We start from the raw sequence: 22,346 nt of genomic DNA on the forward strand, positions 1-22,346 counted from the left end.
TTAGCACAAACAAAGGACACAGAGGGAGTGTCCGTCAATAGGTGGAAGCTTGACCCCACACTTCACACACTTCGTAAACGGGGCTTCAACTGCCATACAGGCCTCACGCGACCGAAGTCGCTGAGGAAAACTATCTACAATATTTTTTTTTTTTTTTTAATATAAGAAAAGTAGTAAGAAGAGTCTTAGAAAAAGATCGAAAAACGAAGAAGATCGTAAAAGAGAGAATAAAGTTAATAAGAAAAACGCTAGAGGTTCGGTTAAACAGGTCTGTGCACAATGGCGGACGAAGAAGAACTGAGGTAAGGGCGGGAACCCCATGGACATGCACGGTAGCGTGGGGGAGGGGTTCCCGCCAAAAACGTTCCACTCAGCTATAGAAGGTTCCGGTCTGGTCTCTGCGCAGGCGCAAAGCCCATATGTGTGATGCATAGAGACCACGAAGAAGAAGTTTTTATTTCCAAGCAGCAGTTGACTGGAGATAAGAGCAGTTTCCCCATTGAGTGCTGCTGAGAAAAGCTCCCAGCAGTCAAGCTTCCCCCACCATAAAAACACTAGGGAAATTCGGGGCAGGGGGCAGCGAAGGGGAGAACCGATCAAGGGTAAGAGCTGGTAGCGAATTTTAAGACTGGAGATTCTTTGCTCCTGCCCTAAAGCTTGACTACATGGCAGCTTACCACAGCTACAACCTGTATTGGTTTGGTTTGGATTCCTTTACTTATAGTCTATTCAAAATAGACTTTGCAGACATACCGCCCACCCCCAAGTAATGCCTTCACATCAGTTTTTCCTTCCCCATCATTTTGCTATGGCTTTGCTTGCCTGATGATTAAATATATCCTTTTCTTTACAGTTATGATCTCCCGCAAAATGAGCAATTGTGCACTCCTGTAACACTAATAATGTACAAGTCATAAAATGCATGATGATAAGAAGCATAATACTGAAATATTATTGGCTGTTCTTTATGAGCGCTGTGGGATAAATGAAACAGATGTTCAAAACAAAACGAAACGTGAGTGCTCCTAAGCTTTAGTGAGGACACAACTTCAGAAAATTTACACCAATACAAGTTTACCAATAGCATAAGTATGGCAGTGACGGTGGTGGAGCAGCACACTTCTTTCATAAAACAAATTGGAAATCCAGATTTAAAAGCAGGATAATTAAAGTAACAAAACCAAATATTGCTAGTGTTTTTATAGGCACCAACCAAATGATATTTACAAACAGTACGCACAATCACAATGGGATGCCTGTGAAGAAACTGACTTTTTGTGAGGTAGTTTAACTGTTATGTTTTGTTTAAGTAACTGAAGGGAATAACAACAGAAGGAAAAATGCATGTTTTTTACTTGAGGCTTGAGTCAGAAGAGAGATCCACTGTACATGTAGTGTTCTGATGGCACAGCAGTTACTGTTACCATTAAGCGGTGAATAAGAGGCCAGGTTTTTTACTTATATATCAGAAGTTACCATCTGATTGGAGAATAACTGAACATTCTAAAGATGCCCATTGGTCCAGAGTTTAGACAGAAGTGGTGTGACGGAATGTTGGTCACCTCAAATCTAAGTGGCTGGAGCGTTTTGATTGGAACAAATATAAGGAGCTGTTGAAAGACATCTGGGGAAAGAGACCAGGAGATGTCTTCATGAGAGGCTGGGAACCTGAGGAAGACATCAGCTAGGAGGAAAAGCAGTTGCAAGACTGGAAGCCAATCTAAGAGCATGTGAGGCAGAAGCTCAAGAAGGTCTGCAAGTGAGGAGAGGAAGACTCCTGGAGCAGCCTTCGAAGGAAAAAGCTCAAGCCAGGGTGTCACCTGGTGCACTGAAGACAGAGCAGCTGATGGACTAAACTGAAGACTTTAGGGGTTCCAGGTGGAAGTCAACCCCTTCCAGAGACAAGATGCATTTCAAGTCCTCATTTCTAGGCCTGGGAGTTAACAGTAGTGGAGCTTGATAGGGGAACTGGCTCAGGCTTGGTTAGTGTTAGGAACTATGACTTCTAACACCTGATTAGTGGCAACAGTAACCATATAGAAGCCTTGTTTTTAAAGTAACAGTATAGAAATCTTGTTCGTAAAGTAACAGCAATTTTAAATACGCTTTCTTGTTTTATTTATTTTTAATATATAATATATATCTTTACTTTCCTCGTACCTTTGATCTGTCTCATGCCCAATGACCAGCTACCTTGAGAAAAAGGCTTATATTAAATAAAGGGGTGTAGTTTAATGGTGCCAGCGGAAGTGAAGGGAGGGATTGCCCAGTGGTGAGGGGTTATCCTCCACAAGTGATGGCTACAGCAGCAGGAATGCTCCAGTAAGAAGAGATGTTCCTCAACATTTGTTGATAGTAATGGGATTGCTCTGGAATAGAGTATTACACCTACGCAAGGTTCATCAATTCCTTAATGGGGGGGGAGGGAAAGAAATTGGATTTTCCAAGTATTAAACACTTTGAGTTGGATCTATATTTAGGCACATGCAACTGAGCTGGCAGAGGTGGACATCCCAGCCTCCTCTTCACAGCAGCCTTTCTAGCCCCTGACAGGGAGTCTGCTGAATGAGATGAGCTGTAGTGTTGTTGTGGGTGAGAGTGGATCCAAAAAAATTAGGTAGAAGAGAGCAGAACCCTTCCGTCCATTGGAAGGGATCCAACCCTTTATTTTAAATGTTTATGTAAAGCCTTTCTCAAAGAGAGCCAAGGTGGCTCATAATGCAGGAAAATACTTTATCCCTTCAATGAAAGCTCTATCCTAGATACTGTACAATAAATGAGTAGCTGCTACTACCCAAACTCACCCACAGACTGAGAGTCCCATTTTCATCCATCGAGGCAATCTGAAATGAAAGTCCTAACATTTCTGTAGAGAGAGAAAAGGATAAACTGGGAATTATAATTTGCATAAATTAAGGGTAAGTATTCTTATCTCATTTTATCTACATAAGCCTGACCCTTATAAAATGTTAGACAGAGATATTGACTTGCCCAAGGCCATGAAGGAATTTTATCCAAGCTGGAAAGAAACCCATCGTTTGATCATTAAAGGCGCAATCCTATGCATGTTTGGACAGAAAAAAAGACCTACAGTTCCCTGCATGGCTGGCTGGGGCATGCTGGGAGTTGTAGGCCCTTTTTCAATCTAAACATGCAGAGGACTGTGCCCTAAATTTATATGTTGCCTTTCCACCAATCACAGAAATAATTTAAAATATCAGTATGTGATGGAATACCAGACAAAAATATATTAAAACAAACGTAGCAGTGAAACTCAACAGCAGCAGCATACAATGCCCAGGTGGCCCCTTCAAAAACTCTAAACAATAAAAAGGTCTAGAACTGATCTCTGAAAGATGTTGCCTGATGAGTATCTTTCAGCAAGGAATTCCGCAAAAGCAACAACTGTGGGCACAGGAAGTCTCTCTACATAATGTTTACTGATTTCTGGAGAGGAGTCCACCTACCTTCTCGAGATGAGAGATAGGACAGCCCACAATTCTGCTCCTTGAAGACAGATGTTGAGATAGATTCAATTGTCAGTACAGGACATGTGTGGCTTACTGAGGCGAATACTCCATCTAAAGTTAAGTTTTTTAAAATAAATAAATAAATAGTTTATTGTTGTCAGGGCCAACCCAAGACATTTTGCTGCCTGAGGCAAAGGACAAGTTCCACCCACCCCGATTTCACGTACAGAAGCCAACTTCACTGGCAGTCGAAACTAACGTCAACACCAGCAACAAGCGAGTGTCCCCTACCATAACTGAGACCAGCAAACTAGTTTAGGGAGCGCAGGGCATGCAGTGCGGTGCACACACAGCTCTGACCTCCAAGGGAGAGGAATGCCTAGGAGAGCTCAGGAGGAGAGCTGAGTGGCTGCCATTGCTGCCGCCCAGAGTATGTCGTCTGAAGCATTTGTCTCCATTTTGCCTAATGGTAGGGTTGGCCCTGACTGTTGGCAATCAGTAAACCCATCCCCAGTCGTGTTATTCAGATCTGCAGTGATCGCTAAATTCCCCCAAAAGACATTTGAAATTAGTGCTCTGGTACTTTTAAGTCATGTTTCAATTACTGCATACGATAATAGGAAAAGTTATCCTATCCTAAGTGGGAATTAAGATTTTTTAAATGGAAGAGACCATATCCAATGCATTTCAAGTTGGCGTGATCTTCATCAGGAGATACAGAGAGCATAATTAATTTTAATTTCTCTAACAGACAACAACATTCATCATGAGTTATAATTAAAGAGGCCTAAGTGGCGAGATACACTTTTCTCTCTCCGTTTGGGAATGGTATTTAAAATTTTTGTAGCTAATATCAATCTCTAAGGACACGCCAAACTTGGGATTTTCTACAAAAGAATTTTGACACCTGCTTATAGTGCAATCCTATGTACGCCTACTCAGAAATACGTCCCATTGAGTTGAATGGTGCTTACGCAAAGATAGGATTGCAGTCTTACTGATCTTTTATCAGTCAACTGTTATTATAGGGGTTCATCTGTTACATTATCTTATTACTACATGTGGCACACATTTTTTGCACAGAATGAAGAAAATGCCTAAAACAGAATTTAAAACTTTTCTATTTTTAAACAAGCATTACTTAATATTTATTTATTGGCTGTTTCTTCTAGTTTATTGTGATTTTGTTTTTGCTGTTGCTTTTAGCTTGTTGTACATGTGTTTGAATGACTGGTTACTGTTTTTATCCTTTTTATATTATGTTATATTATGTAAGCTGTTTTGAAGATTTTTTTTGGAAGGAGAAAAGCAGGAGAGGGGACACTTAAATAAATATATCTTAACAAATTATGCTTGGTCATATATTATGAGTCATAACAAACGGAATATCCTTTAAGGCAGATCGACGAACCGGTAGAAAATGTTGGAGATCGAAATGTCCAGTCTGCTTCGTTGACCTTCATGCCGTGGTGCATCCTAGAATCTTCCCTGAGATCCCATACCAGCACTGAACCATCCACTGTTCCAGCAAACACTAGAGTGGCTTTACTGGGACTAAAACAGCAGCATGTCACCTACATGGCAGGACAAAGTATCTCACAATCACAAATCAGAAAAGGGACAGAGTTATGTTGCATGTGCAGTTTTCCTTCAAGCCTCCCCCCCCCCCCAGCTCCACAAAAATTATTCTGGTTTCACAAAAGTCCAAATTAATTGAAAGAAAGAACATTACAGAAAGCTTCCCATCTTCTCTCAAGAACATACTTGGCATTAGCACTATCCTAAAGACAAACCTATAAGCATATAGTCAATGTTTCCAATGTACAACAGGAGTGCACAACTCGCAGCCTGTGAAGGCCTTAACTGCACGCCTACCCCTCCAGGGTGCTCTGATGCCTCCTGCCATTGAATCCCCCGACCACCAATATACCACTGGTTGTACACCTGTAGTTGCAGCCAGCAACACTTTTGCTGCTGCTGCTTGCGTGCCTTCCCTCACCCTAATCGCTCTTTCCTCACTGGTAGCAGCAATATGAGGAAAGAACAATCTATATTTGGGCCCATAGCAAGGAGTGGGGTGCAGGCTGGGGTGCCCCCCTAGTTTTTCTCTGCTCCCCTAATTTTTTTTTTTTACAAACAAATAATTTAAAAAGTTTACAATTTTCTCATTAAACGGTCTGCAAAGCAGATGAACTGCCTCCCCTCTATATTTCAGGATGGCTACTAAAATAGGATTTTAGGATGGCTACTTTTAGGATGGCTACAGGCCTGTCTGTATCAGGACCACTCTTCACTCCCTTTCCCAGCAATCCTGATACAGAACCCAGTGAGTAAAGTGAGATCTGAAACAGGATTGCTCAGACCTGCGCCTTTGACTCCCAAGCCAGCATGTTATACAGCCCTTGTGCCAAAAAGGCACCCTGATACACAGCAAGGGAAAGAAGTTGTAGCCCTATACCCTTAATCCCATCCTTCTAAAACCCTGGATAAAATGTGATGTAAAGCAATCTGTTTTTCACTTGCTATACAGTATGGGTGAAGACGAGGAAATCAAACTAAGTCTGAACTAAGAATTGGAAGAAACCAAGACAGAACCCAAAGCATTATCTGAATGTTGCTATTGAATCTGAAATTCAACACAAAAACAAAGAAAAAACTGGTTACAAGTTCAGAATACAGGTTCTACCAAAATCACCTGATCTGACACACTCACTGGCTCAATCAGAATGAGTACATCAAATAAAACCAGCATCTAGGAAGATTCATATATTTTGGGCTTGTCCGGGCTTCACTCTCTTCAAGGTGGGCCTGGAAAGCATCAGGCAGTGACTGGGACTGGAGGACTGCTTTCTCTGTAAAGAAGGTAAATCATTGTAGCAGACTAGAAAGATCCAGTCACAAAGGGAAAATAGGCCTCCCAGGCCTTGAAGAGCGCACAGTATAGAGGTTTGTATAATCCCCCAAATGTGTAAATCCTTACAGGTATTGTTCTTTATTTTATGTGCTCATTTTGAATCTGGTGGTGCCAGAGAGTGAACACATCAGATATCTTGCTGAACCCTTATTCTGAACCAGTAACTTGCTTTCTGCTGCATTTGGTTCAGGTACAGGTTCGGTTTGACTCCCTGGGTTTGTCGACATTAAAGTATACCTGCGATTCACAAAACAGTAATTTCTGAGGACTAGAAGGCTGCCAGACATTCCACACACAGATGATGTATTTGCTGTCCAGTACTAGGTCACTCGACGTTTCAGGTAACCCATGAACAGACAGCAGAGCCTGCCTCTGAGCCTGTGAGATGTGCAAACAGGATACTTTCCGACCTAAGGAAAAAAAACCCAAAACTATATATTACATTTTTCAAAAATCTATTAAGGCCAAGAGACATGACATACAAGTGACCTGTGCTGAGATTGCCCAATGTTTCTCTTTTTAGTTAAAAAGCAGGCATGGGGTGGGGGGCTCTGAATTTGATTGGAGTAGGAGTATTGGGGGTGGGTGGGGATTAACTCTTTCTAAATTTCCCTTGTCCCCTGAAACTGCTATTTGCCCTATTGGGGAAAACACAGGCACTTCGAGGCCTTTACACTGCTGCCTGCAAAGCGCCTCTAGAAAAGAGAAGTGCACTGGGAAGAAAGATCCACACCTGAAGTCAAACCAACTAGCTAACATTTATTTTGCACTCGGCTAAGCTCTGATGGAGGACTCAGTGGATATGAAGAATGTAAAAGGGTGGCTGGGATGGTCTCATCGAGCAAAGCCCAGCCTTCAGGATCGTGGTTTGTTGTTTTTACTAACACCCCAGGATCCACCAACTGGAGCCTGGTGCAAAAGACATCCACTTAGAATTTAAAAACGGAATCCAGGAATTTGTTTTGAGTACCAAAACTGAATGGAGCTCACAGTCTTTTGACATTAAACTCTACTCTTATCCTAACCTTTCTTCATTTCAACAGTTTAATTTGGGTGGGGGGCGGGGGTATTTGTTGCTGCTTTTGTTCAACAATTGTACCTTTCTTTTCCTCCTTCCATGGCTAATTGCTGCTGTGGGAAGTGGGCTAAATCAGGAGAAGGTGTTGAGAGAAAGGGGTGAAACCTTCCCCCCATCACTGTGCTCCTCATTCAATATGCTCCCTGAGATGTTAAGCATAAAAGGAGTCATGAGGGGATCTAATAACAGTTCCCCCATATCCCATCTAGTTTGGTCCTCCATTTAGCAGTCAAAAGAGACTGCTATGCAAGGCTTGTGCATTGTGTATATCTAGATAAACTACCAGACATGATCCTATAACCACATGCATGGGCTGTAACCTTGTAGAGCGCTGCAGATGAATCAAACAAATGTAAAGTGGCTCTACACCATCTAAGAATTACTTAGCTGAATTAGACCAAGATTGATCTAGTATTCTATTTCCAGCAGCAAACAGCCTGGTAACTCTGGAAACTCACAAGCAGAATGTCCTTCTCCTATCTTTTGTTCCTGGGATCTGGTAATCAGGAGCTGTGCTGCCTCCGAATACCAGAACATGGAGGTTCTTTTGCACACTGCTCCACATCGTGTGCTGGTGATTGATCAATCACCAGCACAAGACCTACAGACTTCTGCAAAAAAGAAAAATTGAAGTTCCTACTATCCACTAAAAGATGCCCCTGAATCCCAATTGGTGGAGAACAACAGGAAGAGAAGGCCACAGCCCTCATATCCTGCTTGTGGAATTCCCACAGGCATCAGATTGGCCACTGTGGGAAATAGGCCTTTGGTCTGATCTCACAGGGTTTTTCTCATGGTGGAGAGGAGACATTTCTTACCATTCAGGAAAGGAAGATTGGTATTTAACTGGAAGCACCTATCGCTAATGGACAGACTGGATGGTCGCGATCTTAGGTTCCGTCTCGGCTGCGTGGCGACTTGATCCTCCTCAAGCAGAACTTCAATCACCTTTTGAAAATAATACATATATAAACATGTGGAGTGAAAAATTATTTCTTTTTTCCCCTTCAGTGTGGGTAACCTAGCCCTAGACTCTCAAAATATGTAATTGGGCATGACGCTTGCAGAGCTTAGCTCAACTAAGATGACTGTTCTATATTTTTCTGGTTCTCTCAAGGCATGCAGAAAAACTGAATCTGTATAGGGGTCATAGAGGAGTTTCTACATCGTCAAGTATCAGTTCCTGCCTAATTAGGAAAACCATCCCATATATTCAAAGTTGTGGGGGGCACGGCACACACATGCATAGGCAAAGTATTTCAAGTGATCATTTTATCTCTGTATATGCAATAAATATATTAAACTCCAAACTAGATGTATTAGTAAATATTGTAATAATATAAATACTAAATTTTAAAAATATACCTGGCAAGCAGATCGCAGAAAACTTGCTAGCCTCTGGGAATCAATTTTTGGTGTAAGGGCGGATACATCAGTGCTGCTTTTTGGACCTGAAATGAATCATTAGGTTATATGCAAAGCACCATAACAGTTTACCCAGAAAGCTCCATGCTGCCTTGTGACACTTTTTGATTTTGTGCTGTTGAAACTATAGAGATACACAGTGAGGTTTATCTTTTCAACATTTTCTTAAAGTGTATTGCATTTCATCATGTCTATATATCTAATACTAATCACCTCCAGACACAAGGGCAGTTTCTCCAGGATGCTGTGTCCATTTCTCTTGAGTCTCTATTTCCTCAGTCTGAACATCCCTGTCCAGATTATCCTCATTCCACTGAACATAGGCCTAAAGTAGAAAGGTGAAGTTACTGGCCAGAATTTCCTGCTAGCTCTGAATATTATTTAATATATGAATCCGCTGAACTCCAACATATTTCTAACTAAACATAACAGTCACTGTACTAGGTTTCATTCATTAATTTAATTAAAATGATTTTAGGCCACCTTTAAGGGTAGAACCCTTATTATCCTAGCTTGCAATTTAAAGAAAACATATTTCTTTTTTGCTTTGTATATTTAAAATAGACTATTTGAATGTACTTATTAGCAGTCTGCACACGCATGTTTGCACAATCCTAAAATGAAAAATATTTGTTTGGACTCAAAAAGAGTCATAACATCAATCTTGTCTCCTCATCTTGCTGTAATCCATGGAAACCTGGATGCCTGAATGATGCTTTTGGATTACAGTGAATGAAAGTCTATTTTGTTGATGCTAAATGGAAGCTGCTGACTAACAAGGAACACTATGACTGGGTTCAGATGACACGATAACCACTGACGGGTTAAATGTTGTGTGGTGGGATTTTTTTTAACCCATGGTGGGTTATTTTGCTGAAATGACCCACACAAATAACCAACGATGTGCAGAATGGATTATTTAAACCACTGTTAGTTATGTCGTGTGGAGGGCACCACTGGTTATTTTTGTCAACTACAGAACCTCTCGGCAAGAGCAGTCAAAGTGGTGGCTGCCACTCTACTCAAGCTGGCAAAACTCTATTTTCAGCCACAAGGGATGATGGGATACAAGTGGAAGAACTCAGAGGAGGAGGGAGGGAGGGCATGAGATGAGTTACTCAACACACTGTGGATTAATAATCCACTCACAGTTGCTCATAACCAACTCAGTTGATTATTTCTCTGATCGTATGGCGAGTAACCGCAAAATAGCCAATGGTGAGTTGACTCTTAACCCACTATTGATTATCATGGTGTCTGAATGCAGCCTGTATCTCACAATAACGGATAGTAACATCCAAACATTCCCGACCTGACACATTCAGTTAAGGTGCACAGAAAGGTTGTGTGCAGATGTGCATATGACTGCTCAGAGGAAAGTACAACATAGTGGGACAGGATAGGACTATAGGGTTCTCCTAAACCACTGGACAGAGTTCAGAGAGAGTTATAAAGTTATAAGGACCTCAGTGAAGCTCTGAAGTTTAACTAATTTCATTTTAGTGAGACTGACCAAGTATCTAACTTTTCCAAGACTGCACCAACTGTGAATGCTCTAATGTCTGTAATTCCGGAGTTCAAAAAATACTAGCACTGACCAACACCATATTTTTTTTCTTGCTTTGTCTCACCTGCAATATATACCTCATTGTTAGCTCCATTAATGGAATTTAATGGTAGTCTTGAGGCATTGCTGATATTGATACACCACAGCCTAATTAAATTACTGAAAGAAAAATGATTGTTCTGCAAAGAAATGTAAGCAATTGGAATGAATATGCTTTGCTCATACCTGCTTAGTGTTTGTTTTCCCAAAGTTCCGGATATACATGTCATATTCATTCACTGGAGGCAGATCAAACAAACAGAAACTGATGGAAAAGTCCAGATCAATAAGTCGAAGAAGTTCCGAGCTACGTTTCCTTGAAAACATGCCACAAGAAAGCAAAATGGCTAATGAGCACAAATTATATAGACACATAACTAGTATAGATGTTATCACTCACAAAGGAATATGAATGGACTTCAACACGGAGATACAAACATTGAAGGAATGGTTAATATTGGTCATTCCTGTGTCCTTTAAGGAGAATCAAATGAAGGTGACTGTGTGCCTTTCCTTTGGGGAGCACCAAGTATTTGCTCAACAGGGAATTGCAGCAAACCACAGCTCCCTGACACATGTATCTGTACATCTGTTTGCAAACACACATTTGTTACATTCATACTTTATATTTTAGGTGAACATTTAAAACATCTTAGGGTTTAAATCTCATGTGAAAGATGGCTCTGTGTTACATAGCAATAAAAGTAGGCAATAGCAAATACTCTGGAAGAAAAGGTAGAATGGATGTAATGATCTCTGCACTTATCTACACCAGGAAGGAAAATCAGAGCTGCATCTTGGAATGTGTTCACTGGATCATTCTAAGAAAAGCTAAAACTAGAAACCCCAAAAGGACATAATTTTTTAACTTCCAAAAGAGACCCGTCAATAGCCCAACACTGTACTAAAACTGGTGCAAAGCCAGAAATGAAGATGTTAAAGTGTCTCCAAGCGTAATGAAGGGAAAATATAACAGCTGTCTCCTACTGGGGATATGCAAAGCAAAGAACACAGCATTGCTCTCTGAATTATACAAACTGGCATTGGCTAAAATGATTATATCACTCTGAGTCCCAGAATTATGCAAACATATCTCTATTTCTATCTGATGTATTCAATCAATTTAGACCTTAGTACACTTGAATTGCACATTTAAAATACTTTATTGCACTTTGTTAGGTGAACAGCATTTGTAACATTACAATGTTTCATCTTGCAACAGTTACATGTATTGATTTATTTTAATACCACCTACTTCTGCTGACCAGCAATCTTTCTGATACTTTGCCGCTGTTTGGCAGTTTGGAAATCAATGAACTTTCCAGAAACAGGGCTTTGAGCAGATGACCCTTGCCTTTCTGTAAGATAATAAGGAAGTATATTAATTAAATATTTAAAATATAAGTGGATAACTCCAATATAAAATGCTAAACATATCAGAAAACAAGTCTCAATGTAACAGAGCTTCTTTCCATCTTAGGAGAACAGCCTGAGGGCAATTCAAATCTACAAAAGCAGCACCTGAGGCAGTCCTTCCTGGATTGTACTATCTTTCCCCGTGTAAATCTTTCCCTGCACATGGAAATGTTGGGGGGGGGGAAGGTTTTATCCTAGCCTTGTCCATTACTTGCTAGCTTTCCATATGCAGGAACTTTCTGATGTGGGGAACCACTCAAATATACAATGCTTTGTATATTTGTATATCCTTTGTATATCCTGTGGTCTGAATTGTAATGGGCAAAATAAGACACAATGTAGTTGAAGAAAATATAATATGCAAATAATTGTCATAGAGGTCTCGTGCAAGGTACTGGTTCTCCTCTATTTGGCACTGGTTAGGACTCATCTTGAGTATTATGTCCAGTTCGGGGCACCATACTTCAAGAAGGATACAGACAAGCTAGAGGGGGTTCAGAGGAGGGCAAGGAGGATGATCAGGTGTCTGGAAACAAAGCTCTACGAGGAGACACTGAAAGAACTGAGCATATTTAGCCTAGAGAAGAGAAAACTGAGGGGAGACGTGATAGCACTCTTCAAATACTTGAAAGGTTGTCACACAGAGGAGGGCCAGAAACTCTTCTCGATCATCCCAGAGTGCAGGACACGGAATAATGGGCTCAAGTTACAGGAAGCCAGATTCTGGCTGGAAATCAGAAGAAACTTCCCGACTGCCAGAGCAGTACAACAGTGGGACCAACTAGAGGCATTCAAGAGGCAGCTGGACAGCCATCTGTCAGGGATGCTTTGAGGTGGATTCCTGCATTGAACAGGGGGTTGGACTCAATGGCCTTATAGGCCCCTTCCAACTCTACTATTCTATGATTGGTTTGCTTTCATGATTTCTTACCAAAACAAGTCCCTAGTCACATACCCATTCTCATTTTCTTCTCACATTCTTTCGAGAGAAATTCTTTCTGCCTTTGCATGGGGAGGAAGGTCTCAATCTTTTCATTTTCAGCATTAATTGCTTTTTGAATTTCTTCTATTTCTGAGTTCTTGGCTATAGGAACTTTTCTTGCTCTTTCTTCTGCTTCTCTTTCATCTTTTTCTTCCTCTTGACTATTTTCATCTTCCTCGCCATCTTCATCATCTATCTCATCGAAATCATCTTCATAGTCCTTCCAAAACAATAGTAGCAATTACTTCTTTTAAAGTACAAATGAGCAGCCCAATCCAATGAGGGTACTTCGGATACCACAGTACAAAGGTAAGTCATTAATGCCTATTGTACTGCTATTTCTACAGCCTTTAAACCCTCCAATTTTTCTCTTATCACTACAAAGTGCTTTAAAAGGGTAACTGACATTTCATAGATATGATTCTTGTATAGGTAGCTTTTGTGCAATCTGATTTAAAGAAACAGCATCTTCTTAAAGGCTCTTCACCTTAATAGCAACCTTGGGTAGATGCCTGTATAGAGAACATACAGGGCTCCCTGGGACATGAGTTCAAGACCCATGGAAGTCAGAAAGGAGCCTTTGGTGAACATAGCTCAATGGTAGAGAAGATCCCAGATTCAATCCCTGGCATCTCCAGCCAAGGCTGGAAAGACCCTCTCTAAAACCCTGGAGAAGCCCTGAAAGTAAATCTATATATAACATTGTACTAGATAGACCAATAGTCCAACTCAGTTTAAACCAGCTTCCTATCTTCCTTACTGTGTTCCTATGACAGTAGCTGCTGGGATTTTTCTGTTAGCATTCCCCATCATGTATTTGCACAACTCATAAGCGACTGTGAAATAACATGGATTAAAATGTCTCGATCCTTATCCATTTTGGATGAGCTATGCTTATTTTATCCTTCGAGCCTTGTCTATTTGCATTTACCTCAAAATCATCTTCATAGTTCACTGAATAATCATAATCTGTATCTGGATAAGAAGTGCCCTTTTTCTGTTCCTAGCAAGAAAGAGAATTAAATCATAACGTAACTGTAAAACTGAAAACTGTAATGGAATTTATTTTACAAGAGAGATTGTTTGGCACATCTGTGCTCTTAAGAAAATAATTTAATGACATGTAGCCCTTACATTTTCTTCTTTTTCTTCTTCATTTGATTGCGTTTTGTGACATGGTCCCACCGCTGAAAAGTCATCACCTTTGTGGGGCTAATGTATCAATATATAAAACAACTAATAAGAGAAAAGCATTAAAATGTGGATGTGAACTTGATTACATGAGTTAAATATAAATGATTAAAAACATTAAAAATAGCACAATAAAATAATAAATAAAACCATAAGCATCAGCGGAACAAATAAACAAAAAATCTTGCCTACCCCAGAAATTTTACAACACAAATCTCAGAACAGCAGTTTTGAGAGGCCTAAACACATGAAAAATAAGATGGCTTTTAACTAACACTGGAAAACTGGCAGGAAATACAAATTCACATACAAAAATACTTTCTTGCAGCCCCTTTGTTCCTCCCTTTGGGACCTGGAGCAAAACAAGCCAGGAAGCGGGACTTAATCATAACTTCCTGTTATGTCTTGAACCAGGAACTATGATTAATGGTTTCCAAACAAGTTAAGATTGGAAACAAGCTTTAAATGATAGTTTAAACTTGGCTTATGAATCCTGGTTTGGAAGCCCTTAACAATAGTTCCTGGTTTAGATATAACAGCTTCCTGGCTTGTTTACTTGCTCGTATGAAAAGAGTAGTGAAGCGGCTACAAAGGGGATATAAGAAGGTGCATGCCAGTTGGGCATCTTCTGGTTTATTAAGCCAGGATTGCTGGTTTACCATGATGTTCAAGTAAGGCCAATAAATCTATTATGAGTTTAAGGTGTCACAAGATATTTTGTTGTTTTTACAACAACAGATTATGATGGCTATCCTTTTCAATTTTGGAAAGTCTCTACTGAACGAACCAGGAATAACACCCACAGAATAGTGGTGCCTAGGTTCAACAGGGAGAATTACATGGTATCTGTCTGACAATGCCCTCAAAGAAGCTGCAGGGAAGATACCCAGCTACAGGAACTATAAAGGATACATTGTATCATGTTCCACTTTTTTTCAAGCTCAGACTGTCTTATTTAGGATCAGCTGTGAAATGATTTTATTCCAGGTCAGATTAGTTCGCAGTTCCAAAAGACTTTTATCTCCTTGTACCTTGTTTATATCAGCCACCAAGTATGATCATGGTGAATACATTCTTTGATTATATTCATATAGGGCTTAATTGAGACCCAGGTTTTTTCTCCACTACAGATCTTAAATTAGCACTGCATAGGTTACCAGATTGTGTACTTTATCACCAATTACTGCTGTCATGAGTTTACCTTATATGCATTTGAGCTTTGCACAGAAATGTCGGAGACTGTACCATTTGCATTTCATGGCCTTTTGGCATCACTGCTTACATTTTCCCCCTCTATAGCCATGTGTATACATAACTGCCAACTGAAAATAACACTCATGTATCTGATGAAGTTGGCAAACTTACGCCACAATAAATCTATTCATTTTAAGAGCTATAAGCCCTTTTTTGTGTTTGCTGTAAAAGACGTGATACCTCTACCCCAATGAAAGTTGCTCTACTGACATACTACCCCTCTACAAGTTGATCTACTGACCCTTAGGGCCTCCCGCTTTCCAACAGTAATTGCTATGACCTGATTGGTATATGGGCTAATTGGTTTGAAGGGCTGCGATGGTTGTGTCTTTTTTCATCTTAAAATATATTTTATTTCCTCATTGGGTGCACACACCGGAAGGATTAACCTCTGCTAGTTTAACAACAACAACAACCAATAAAGTGCAGTCAGCTGGATACTAAATTATTTTTAGATGCATTTTATCTACCATCATAAATAATTTCAAGCATTTTAAAATGATCCAGAGGAAGAGACTGCATGAGTAGTTTCTAATAATATTTTTAATACATGGTATGATACAGGGTCATTTCAATCCATATAAATGTGACTTAAGGTCATTTCAATCCATATAAATGTGACTTAAGGATGTAATCTTATGCATACCCCTTTGGGAGTAAGGCCTACCAAACAGTAGAACAAACGTCCAAATGAACCACCCAGACAGCTTCAGCTATTGGGTGGTATGAAAATGTAACAAATAAACAAATAAATAAACAAACAAACTTAGCATCAAGCTTTAAGATTCAGTTTCCTGGTTTGCATGTAACGGCAGTAAATTGTGCAGTAATTAACTCACAATTCGCTGGGGTTGCATGTTGACTATGCAACCTCTGATCTGAGGTGATTTTGTGACGTATGAACACTATGGGTTAATTGTGTGTTAAACAACCGTTTACCAATGAATAGTTCTTAGATTAACTGTGGGTTATTTAACCCACAATTAATCCACAGTGTCCAGGTTTGCACCTCACAAAACAACCTCTAATCAGAAGTTGCATATTCAAATAGCACCAGTACACACTACATCAACTCATGGATTAATTAATCATGGCCCATTCACATGTAATCATGGGCTCATTTGCATGTAATGATGACAAATCATGGGTTAATTAACCCATGATCTGCCATCATTACATGCGATTAGGCCCAGTGTGAGTCTGCAGTGATAAAGAGCTTACATGTAGCTATGGAATTCCCTGCCTCTGAAGGTCAGGCAGGTGCCAACTTTGTATTCCTTCCGGCACCTCCTGAAAACGGTGTTGTTCCAGGAAGCCTTCCCTTAACGACCAGCTGTGGTTTATTTTGTACTTTGTTTCTTTTAAAATGTACTTTTAATGTGTCTTTATTCAGTTTTTATTCTATTTTATTTTGTCCACCACTCTGAAATTCTGAATAGGAAGCGGTATATAAATATTGTTAATAAATAAAATAAATAATAATCCAAATAAAGATAAGCTCTGTTAATGTATGATGAAGAAAGCTAAGCACCTAGGCAACACTTCAATTAAAACCAACAGGATTTAAAAGTGCATAACTTTGGCTGGATCATGCCTTATACTGGCAGGTCTCTCTTTTACTCTTCACTTCTTGTTTCTTTGTCCTTCCTTTAATGTACTGCCTATTCCTACAGCACTCCTGCATTCTAACACCCCAGATAAAAATATCTTACTTCTCGCTTCACGTACTCTCTTACAGTCTTGCTGTGTTTCTTTACTTTTTCTTTTGTATTCCTATAAGAAAAAAAAAATACACTGAATTAAGACTGCCTACCAAGAAAACTTTGTTTCCATGGAAAACAGGTGCTTTACACGTTTACAAAGAAACTGCCTAAGAGGAAGAGTGAGATGCTTCATCTATTTCCACTTCTGTTGTAACGTGGGACATAGTGGTATCCGTGACCCCAGTCTCCTTTGCTAGAATAGCACTAAGCTAGTTTTCATCACAATGCTTTGTTCCACTGTAACTTCTTTCTAACACAGAGAACATGCACTTTTCATGTTAGAACATTTCAAAGAACAATAGATGTACTTTAGAGTTCACCCTGACCTTTCTTAGTGGCGGGCTTTAATTTATTTAAAACATGGACCTCAGGGAAACCAAAACATCTGGAAAGAAAGTTAGATAGTTGTCATATTAACTTCAAAAAGCTGAAAAAAACAATTCAGGCATGATCACCAAAATGCCTAAATAAAAAAGCAGATGGTGGTGCTTAAGATTTTGGGGGGGGGGGGCAGTATTCAATGATGCCATTTTGCTCACACAAACTACATTACATTAACAAAAGGGAGCTCTGGTGCAACCTCTATAGCATTAGCTTGTGCATTGGGTTTTCCAGGGAATCCTGTTTCGCAAGCTAAAGCTATTGGCATTACGCTAGAGGTCCCTTAGGCTAGCGAAATGTAATTTGCGGTAGCAGAATGGCATCATTGGATACTGCTCATTGAGTCTAAAAAAAATATGATAAAACAAAATGAGCAAAGCAGAATCCCACGTTGCATTGCCTGTTACGAAGAGGTAGGTAAGCATTCCGCCTTTGCATTTAGAAACAAAGAAGATCGGTCACAAATAAAGCAAACAGCACAATCCTAGGAAAATATTTAACCAGAAGCTAGTCCCACTGTTCAGTGGGGCTTGCTCCTTAGCATGTTTGCATAGGTTTGCAGCCAAAGCATATCAAGTATGTAAAAAGAGCACACCTTTCATGTGGCTGGTCTGTTTCATCTTCATGCCTTGAGCTTTTCCCTTGGCTTCTGTGTTCACTGTGCTGAAAAAAATAATTTAAAAAGTATCATGGCTCACAGCATTTAACTCTTTCAGGTATCTTCTTATCTGAGCATACAGGTAAGAACTCTCTTATATCAAAAGTTCTTACCATATACAGCTTGATTCTTATACTAGACACAAACTAACAGGGAGGCTCCAGAATTGGCAATGACTAAAGCTACTGCTTATGTTGACTAGATATGCTTCACATATTATGTAAACAGTAGGCATAGCTGTGTTTGTAGGCTGCATTCACAACATATTCCTTTTGTTTCTTTTCTAACCCAATACACACAGTGTGAACATGCCATGGGGATCCATCATGACACAAGGCCAAAAGTTATTGGTAAGGCTCTGGTATGTTTAGAAAACATTGAGAATAAACCTGGCACACAGGCATGTGTCCATAAATCGATACCATGAAAAGCAGCCTTTATACTAGGTGAAGGCTGTAATCCTGTACATAGTTGTTGGATATAAGGTTCACTTAACTCAATGAGACTTAATTCCATGAAAACATGCACAGGATCAGGCTGTAGATTACTTTACACCATGGTTCTGCTACAAGGGAAAGTGCACTTTACATATACAAAATTAGGTAGATTTGAGAGACGAGTAAAAGTTGTTTCATTCCTTACACTGTGACTTTTTTATTGCTTTGTTCACAGGTTGATGCACCCTGAATTGACTGCAGAGTTATCAAAATGAATTGATATTGCGAAAAAGGAAGCAAAAATATATTTGCCTTGGTATTATGAGTCTGCTTTAGGAGTACCAACAAATTTTAGTTTTGTGTTATAAGCATGACTCCGCATGAGAGGAAAACTTGGGTTTCCATGCTTCCCTCTTTCCTTTTCTGCCCCTTTGAAAGCTTCAGCTTTTGAGTAAACTACAATTTCCTGTTACATTCAAGCCCGGGAAGCTGTGGTTTATTCTAACCATGGTTAGCTGAAACAAACCAGAATCAAACTGTGGATTGATATCCTGGTTTGTTTTAACTAACCATGGTTAGAATAAACCATACTATTCAAGCTCAGACATAACAATAAACTGTGGTTTATTTAAAAGCAAAGCTTTCACTCTCTTCCTCGCATATGCACATGCAAAGGGAGAGGGGCATGTGAGTCTGAGGCTTGTGCTTGTAACAGCCATAGTTCATTTTTACATCTGTTTGTGTGAACCATGAAAATGGAGTAAAGAATGCAATTAATCTATTTTGTGCAATGAAGCGGGGCTAGATTACTTCAGAAATAAAGACTATGCCTCAAGACCCTCAGATCAGATTATCTAAGGGTCTGCAAGTAGCAAACTTCACAGATTGCTGTGATGATAAAATAGGATAATCTAGTATCTGAAATTCCTTGGAGAAAGAGTGGGATATCAATGGGATTAATGCATAATAATAAATGAATCAATCACTTCATACAATGATTTTTCATCAAACTATACATTGGCCTTTGGCTTAATACTAATAACTTTCCTTTGTGGAAAAGTATCATATAATACTTTGTTTTAAGCCAATGTAAGTAATGTAATAATGTAAGTATCACAGTATGATACATTCTGTTGTGGATTCAAAGTCAATTTGAAGCAAACCTTATGGTCTCTCTTCGTTCTTCCATTGTCTTCTTTCTGCTGTCTTTCGCTGTTCTCCCTATGATGCCTATCTTCATAGTGAGACCGATCTTTATGTTTCCTAGACGTATGTCCTTCTTCCCCATCGTTGACAGACACTAGACTTCTTAATTTCAAGTACTTCTCTTTTCCTTCCACAGTTGAGAGTTCATGTTCTTTCTTCTGTCTCTGCTTTCTCTTTCTGTCCTTATCTGATTCTTGTTCCTTGTGTGATTTGCGCCTGTGTTCCCGTTCTTCATCTCTGTTGGTTGAAACCTCTCCCAAATTGTTCTTGCTTTCTTCCGTCTAAGAAAAAAAATGGCTCAAAACATTTAATATATTAGGTTCGATTCAGATTTAGTGATACTTAGAGGAGACACTGATATAAATGATTAAGTTAAGCCCCATTGATTTCAATGGGTCTATTGTAAGCCTGTGGGCAGGGACTGTCAAGAATAAAGACTCATTCCCTGATAATAGGTTCAACATAAGAACACAAGAAGAACCATGCTTGATCAGACTAAGGGTCCATCTAGTCCAGCACTCTGTTCACAGTGGCCAACCAGCTGTTGACTAGAAACCCACAAGCAGGACACAAGTGCAACAACACCCTCTTACCCATGCTCCCCAGCAATTGGTTTACCTAGGCTTACTGCCTCAGATACTGGAGGTAGGTAGCACATAACCATTAGGACTAGTAGTCATAGATAGCCTTCTCACCCAGGAATTTATCCAACCCCTTTTAAAGCCATCCAAACTAGTGCCCAATGCTACATCTTATGGTAGTGAATTCCATAATTTAACTATGCACTGTGTGAAGAAGTACTTCCTTTTATTTGTCCTAAGTCTCCCGTCCGCTTCATGGGATGACCCCATTGGGTTCTAGTATTATGACAGAGGGGGAAATATGTCTCCCTATCCATATTCTTCACACACTACATAATTTTGTACACCTCTATCATGTCTCCCCTAGCCTCCTTCTGCTACTAGCATGAATACCTTTAATACATCTAATCCAACCTCCAGGCTGTGCAAGGCTTTAACCCATCGCCTGTATACACTAGGGATGTGCTCCGCTTCTCCTCGAACCAGAGAAGCAGGAGCAAAGGGGGGGCTTCGCCTACCCTTAAGGCGGAGGCGAAGAGAATTGGGGGGCACACGGAGTGTTGCGGAGCGGGTCGAGGTGAAGGCGGATCCTTCGCCTCGATCCGGAGCTCCACCAAAAAGGTAAGTGGGGTTTACTTGGCTCTGCCGCGACGGCGGCAGGGCCAGGTAAAAAACCCCCTCCCTCCTCTCCCTTACCTACATCCGTCCGCAGTCCCGCGGCTGCTTCAACTGAGCCCGAGAACTCAACCAGGAAGACTAGGCCGCAACTGTGGCCTAGTCTTCCTGCTTGAGTCCTCGGGCTCAGTTGAAGCAGCCACGGTCCTGCGGACGGACGCAGGTAAGGGAGAGGAGGGAGGGGGGTTTACCCGGCCCTGCTGCTGCCGCCGCCTCTGCGGCGACGGCAGCAGAGCCAGGTAAGGGACCAAGGGGCTGGGGGGTCTTACCTGAGTCCGTCGCGGCTGGGATGGGCTGCGATGGACACAGGTAAGGGGGAGGAGGGGGGCCTTACCTGATGCCACTCCCCGCCACTGCGGAGCTCCGCAGCAGAGCGGAGTGGCCCCCAGGCGGATCGAGGCGGGGCGGAGCGGGCCTGATCCGCAATTTGCGGATCGGCCGCGAAGAGGATCGGGGGGTCCGTGCACACCCCTAGTATACACCTCTAATTCAGCAGGCATGGACTGATTTGGGACCAATGTTGTGAGTTCAGCTCATGAAAAGAAATGCTCTTCTTCCATAACAAGCCAGGCTCTAGAACTCTTTAGACTCACACAAAACTCTTGTGTTAACACAGTGGATTTTTTTTGGCCTTTTCTCTAGGTCTCATTGAACAGTTGACCTCTCTGCTGTATCACAAACTGCTTTTGCAACATCCTCAAAAGCCATTTGCGACAGAGCTACTGCTCAGGGGTGGGAAGGGGGCAGGGAGAAGAGATACCTAAACCTCCTTGGGCTAAAGGAACTAGCTGCAGTTTCCAACGAGGCTCACTGGAATCTCCTCCAGGTGATGGGGGAGAATTCTACCTCTGCCTTTGCAGAGTTGTAAAGCTCTCATGAATTACTGCTCTGGGCATGTCTACACCATACATTTATCCATAGGGCATCCTTAGATCGTCCCTGTGCATTCAAATGATGCACAGGGGGTCTTGGGGGCAAGCAGGGACAACCCTTCCATTTTCCCGGGATAACTGAGACCTCAGTTATCCCAATTTTGCCTGCAGTCCCGGGACCATATCAATGACCACAGGCAATGTTGCGCCTGCTCCTGGCTTCTCCCTTCCTCTGCACAAGTGGGGCTCTTAAAACGAGCATGGAGCTGAGCGGGGGCAGTCTGTGCCCGGTGGGGTGGGGTGAGGATAATAGTTCAAAGGGTTGTTGATGTTTTTTAAACTTACAGGCACTGGAGCGCAATTGCATGACCGGCTCTTCATTAAAAAAAAAAAAAGCGGCCGCGACATCCCTCTTACCTTCTGGGACGTCGCATGGC

General features: G+C 40.9%; 1 protein-coding gene across 3 annotated transcripts in view; it reads right to left on the minus strand.

Moving 5' to 3' along the window:
• The window catches only part of DYNC2I1 (dynein 2 intermediate chain 1), a 40,219-nt gene that overhangs the window by 11,601 nt on the left and 6,272 nt on the right, over positions 1–22,346 (minus strand). For 2 of the 3 annotated variants that reach the window (XM_063125865.1, XM_063125873.1), the window contains exons 5-19: positions 19,739–20,062; positions 18,076–18,143; positions 17,049–17,109; positions 14,026–14,103; positions 13,823–13,894; positions 12,865–13,111; positions 11,749–11,851; positions 10,680–10,809; positions 9,101–9,212; positions 8,828–8,913; positions 8,281–8,410; positions 6,622–6,794; positions 4,882–5,044; positions 3,468–3,581; positions 2,805–2,866 (exon numbers count right to left, since the gene is read on the minus strand). In XM_063125865.1, coding sequence (XP_062981935.1) covers positions 2,805–2,866; positions 3,468–3,581; positions 4,882–5,044; positions 6,622–6,794; positions 8,281–8,410; positions 8,828–8,913; positions 9,101–9,212; positions 10,680–10,809; positions 11,749–11,851; positions 12,865–13,111; positions 13,823–13,894; positions 14,026–14,103; positions 17,049–17,109; positions 18,076–18,143; positions 19,739–20,062 — 1,923 coding nt within the window. The remainder of the gene's footprint in view (positions 1–2,804; positions 2,867–3,467; positions 3,582–4,881; positions 5,045–6,621; positions 6,795–8,280; positions 8,411–8,827; positions 8,914–9,100; positions 9,213–10,679; positions 10,810–11,748; positions 11,852–12,864; positions 13,112–13,822; positions 13,895–14,025; positions 14,104–17,048; positions 17,110–18,075; positions 18,144–19,738; positions 20,063–22,346) is intronic. The other variant, XM_063125872.1, reaches the window with a different exon arrangement.

The sequence above is a fragment of the Elgaria multicarinata genome, chromosome 1 (assembly GCF_023053635.1).
Source record: "Elgaria multicarinata webbii isolate HBS135686 ecotype San Diego chromosome 1, rElgMul1.1.pri, whole genome shotgun sequence".
Classification (NCBI taxonomy): domain Eukaryota; kingdom Metazoa; phylum Chordata; class Lepidosauria; order Squamata; family Anguidae; genus Elgaria; species Elgaria multicarinata.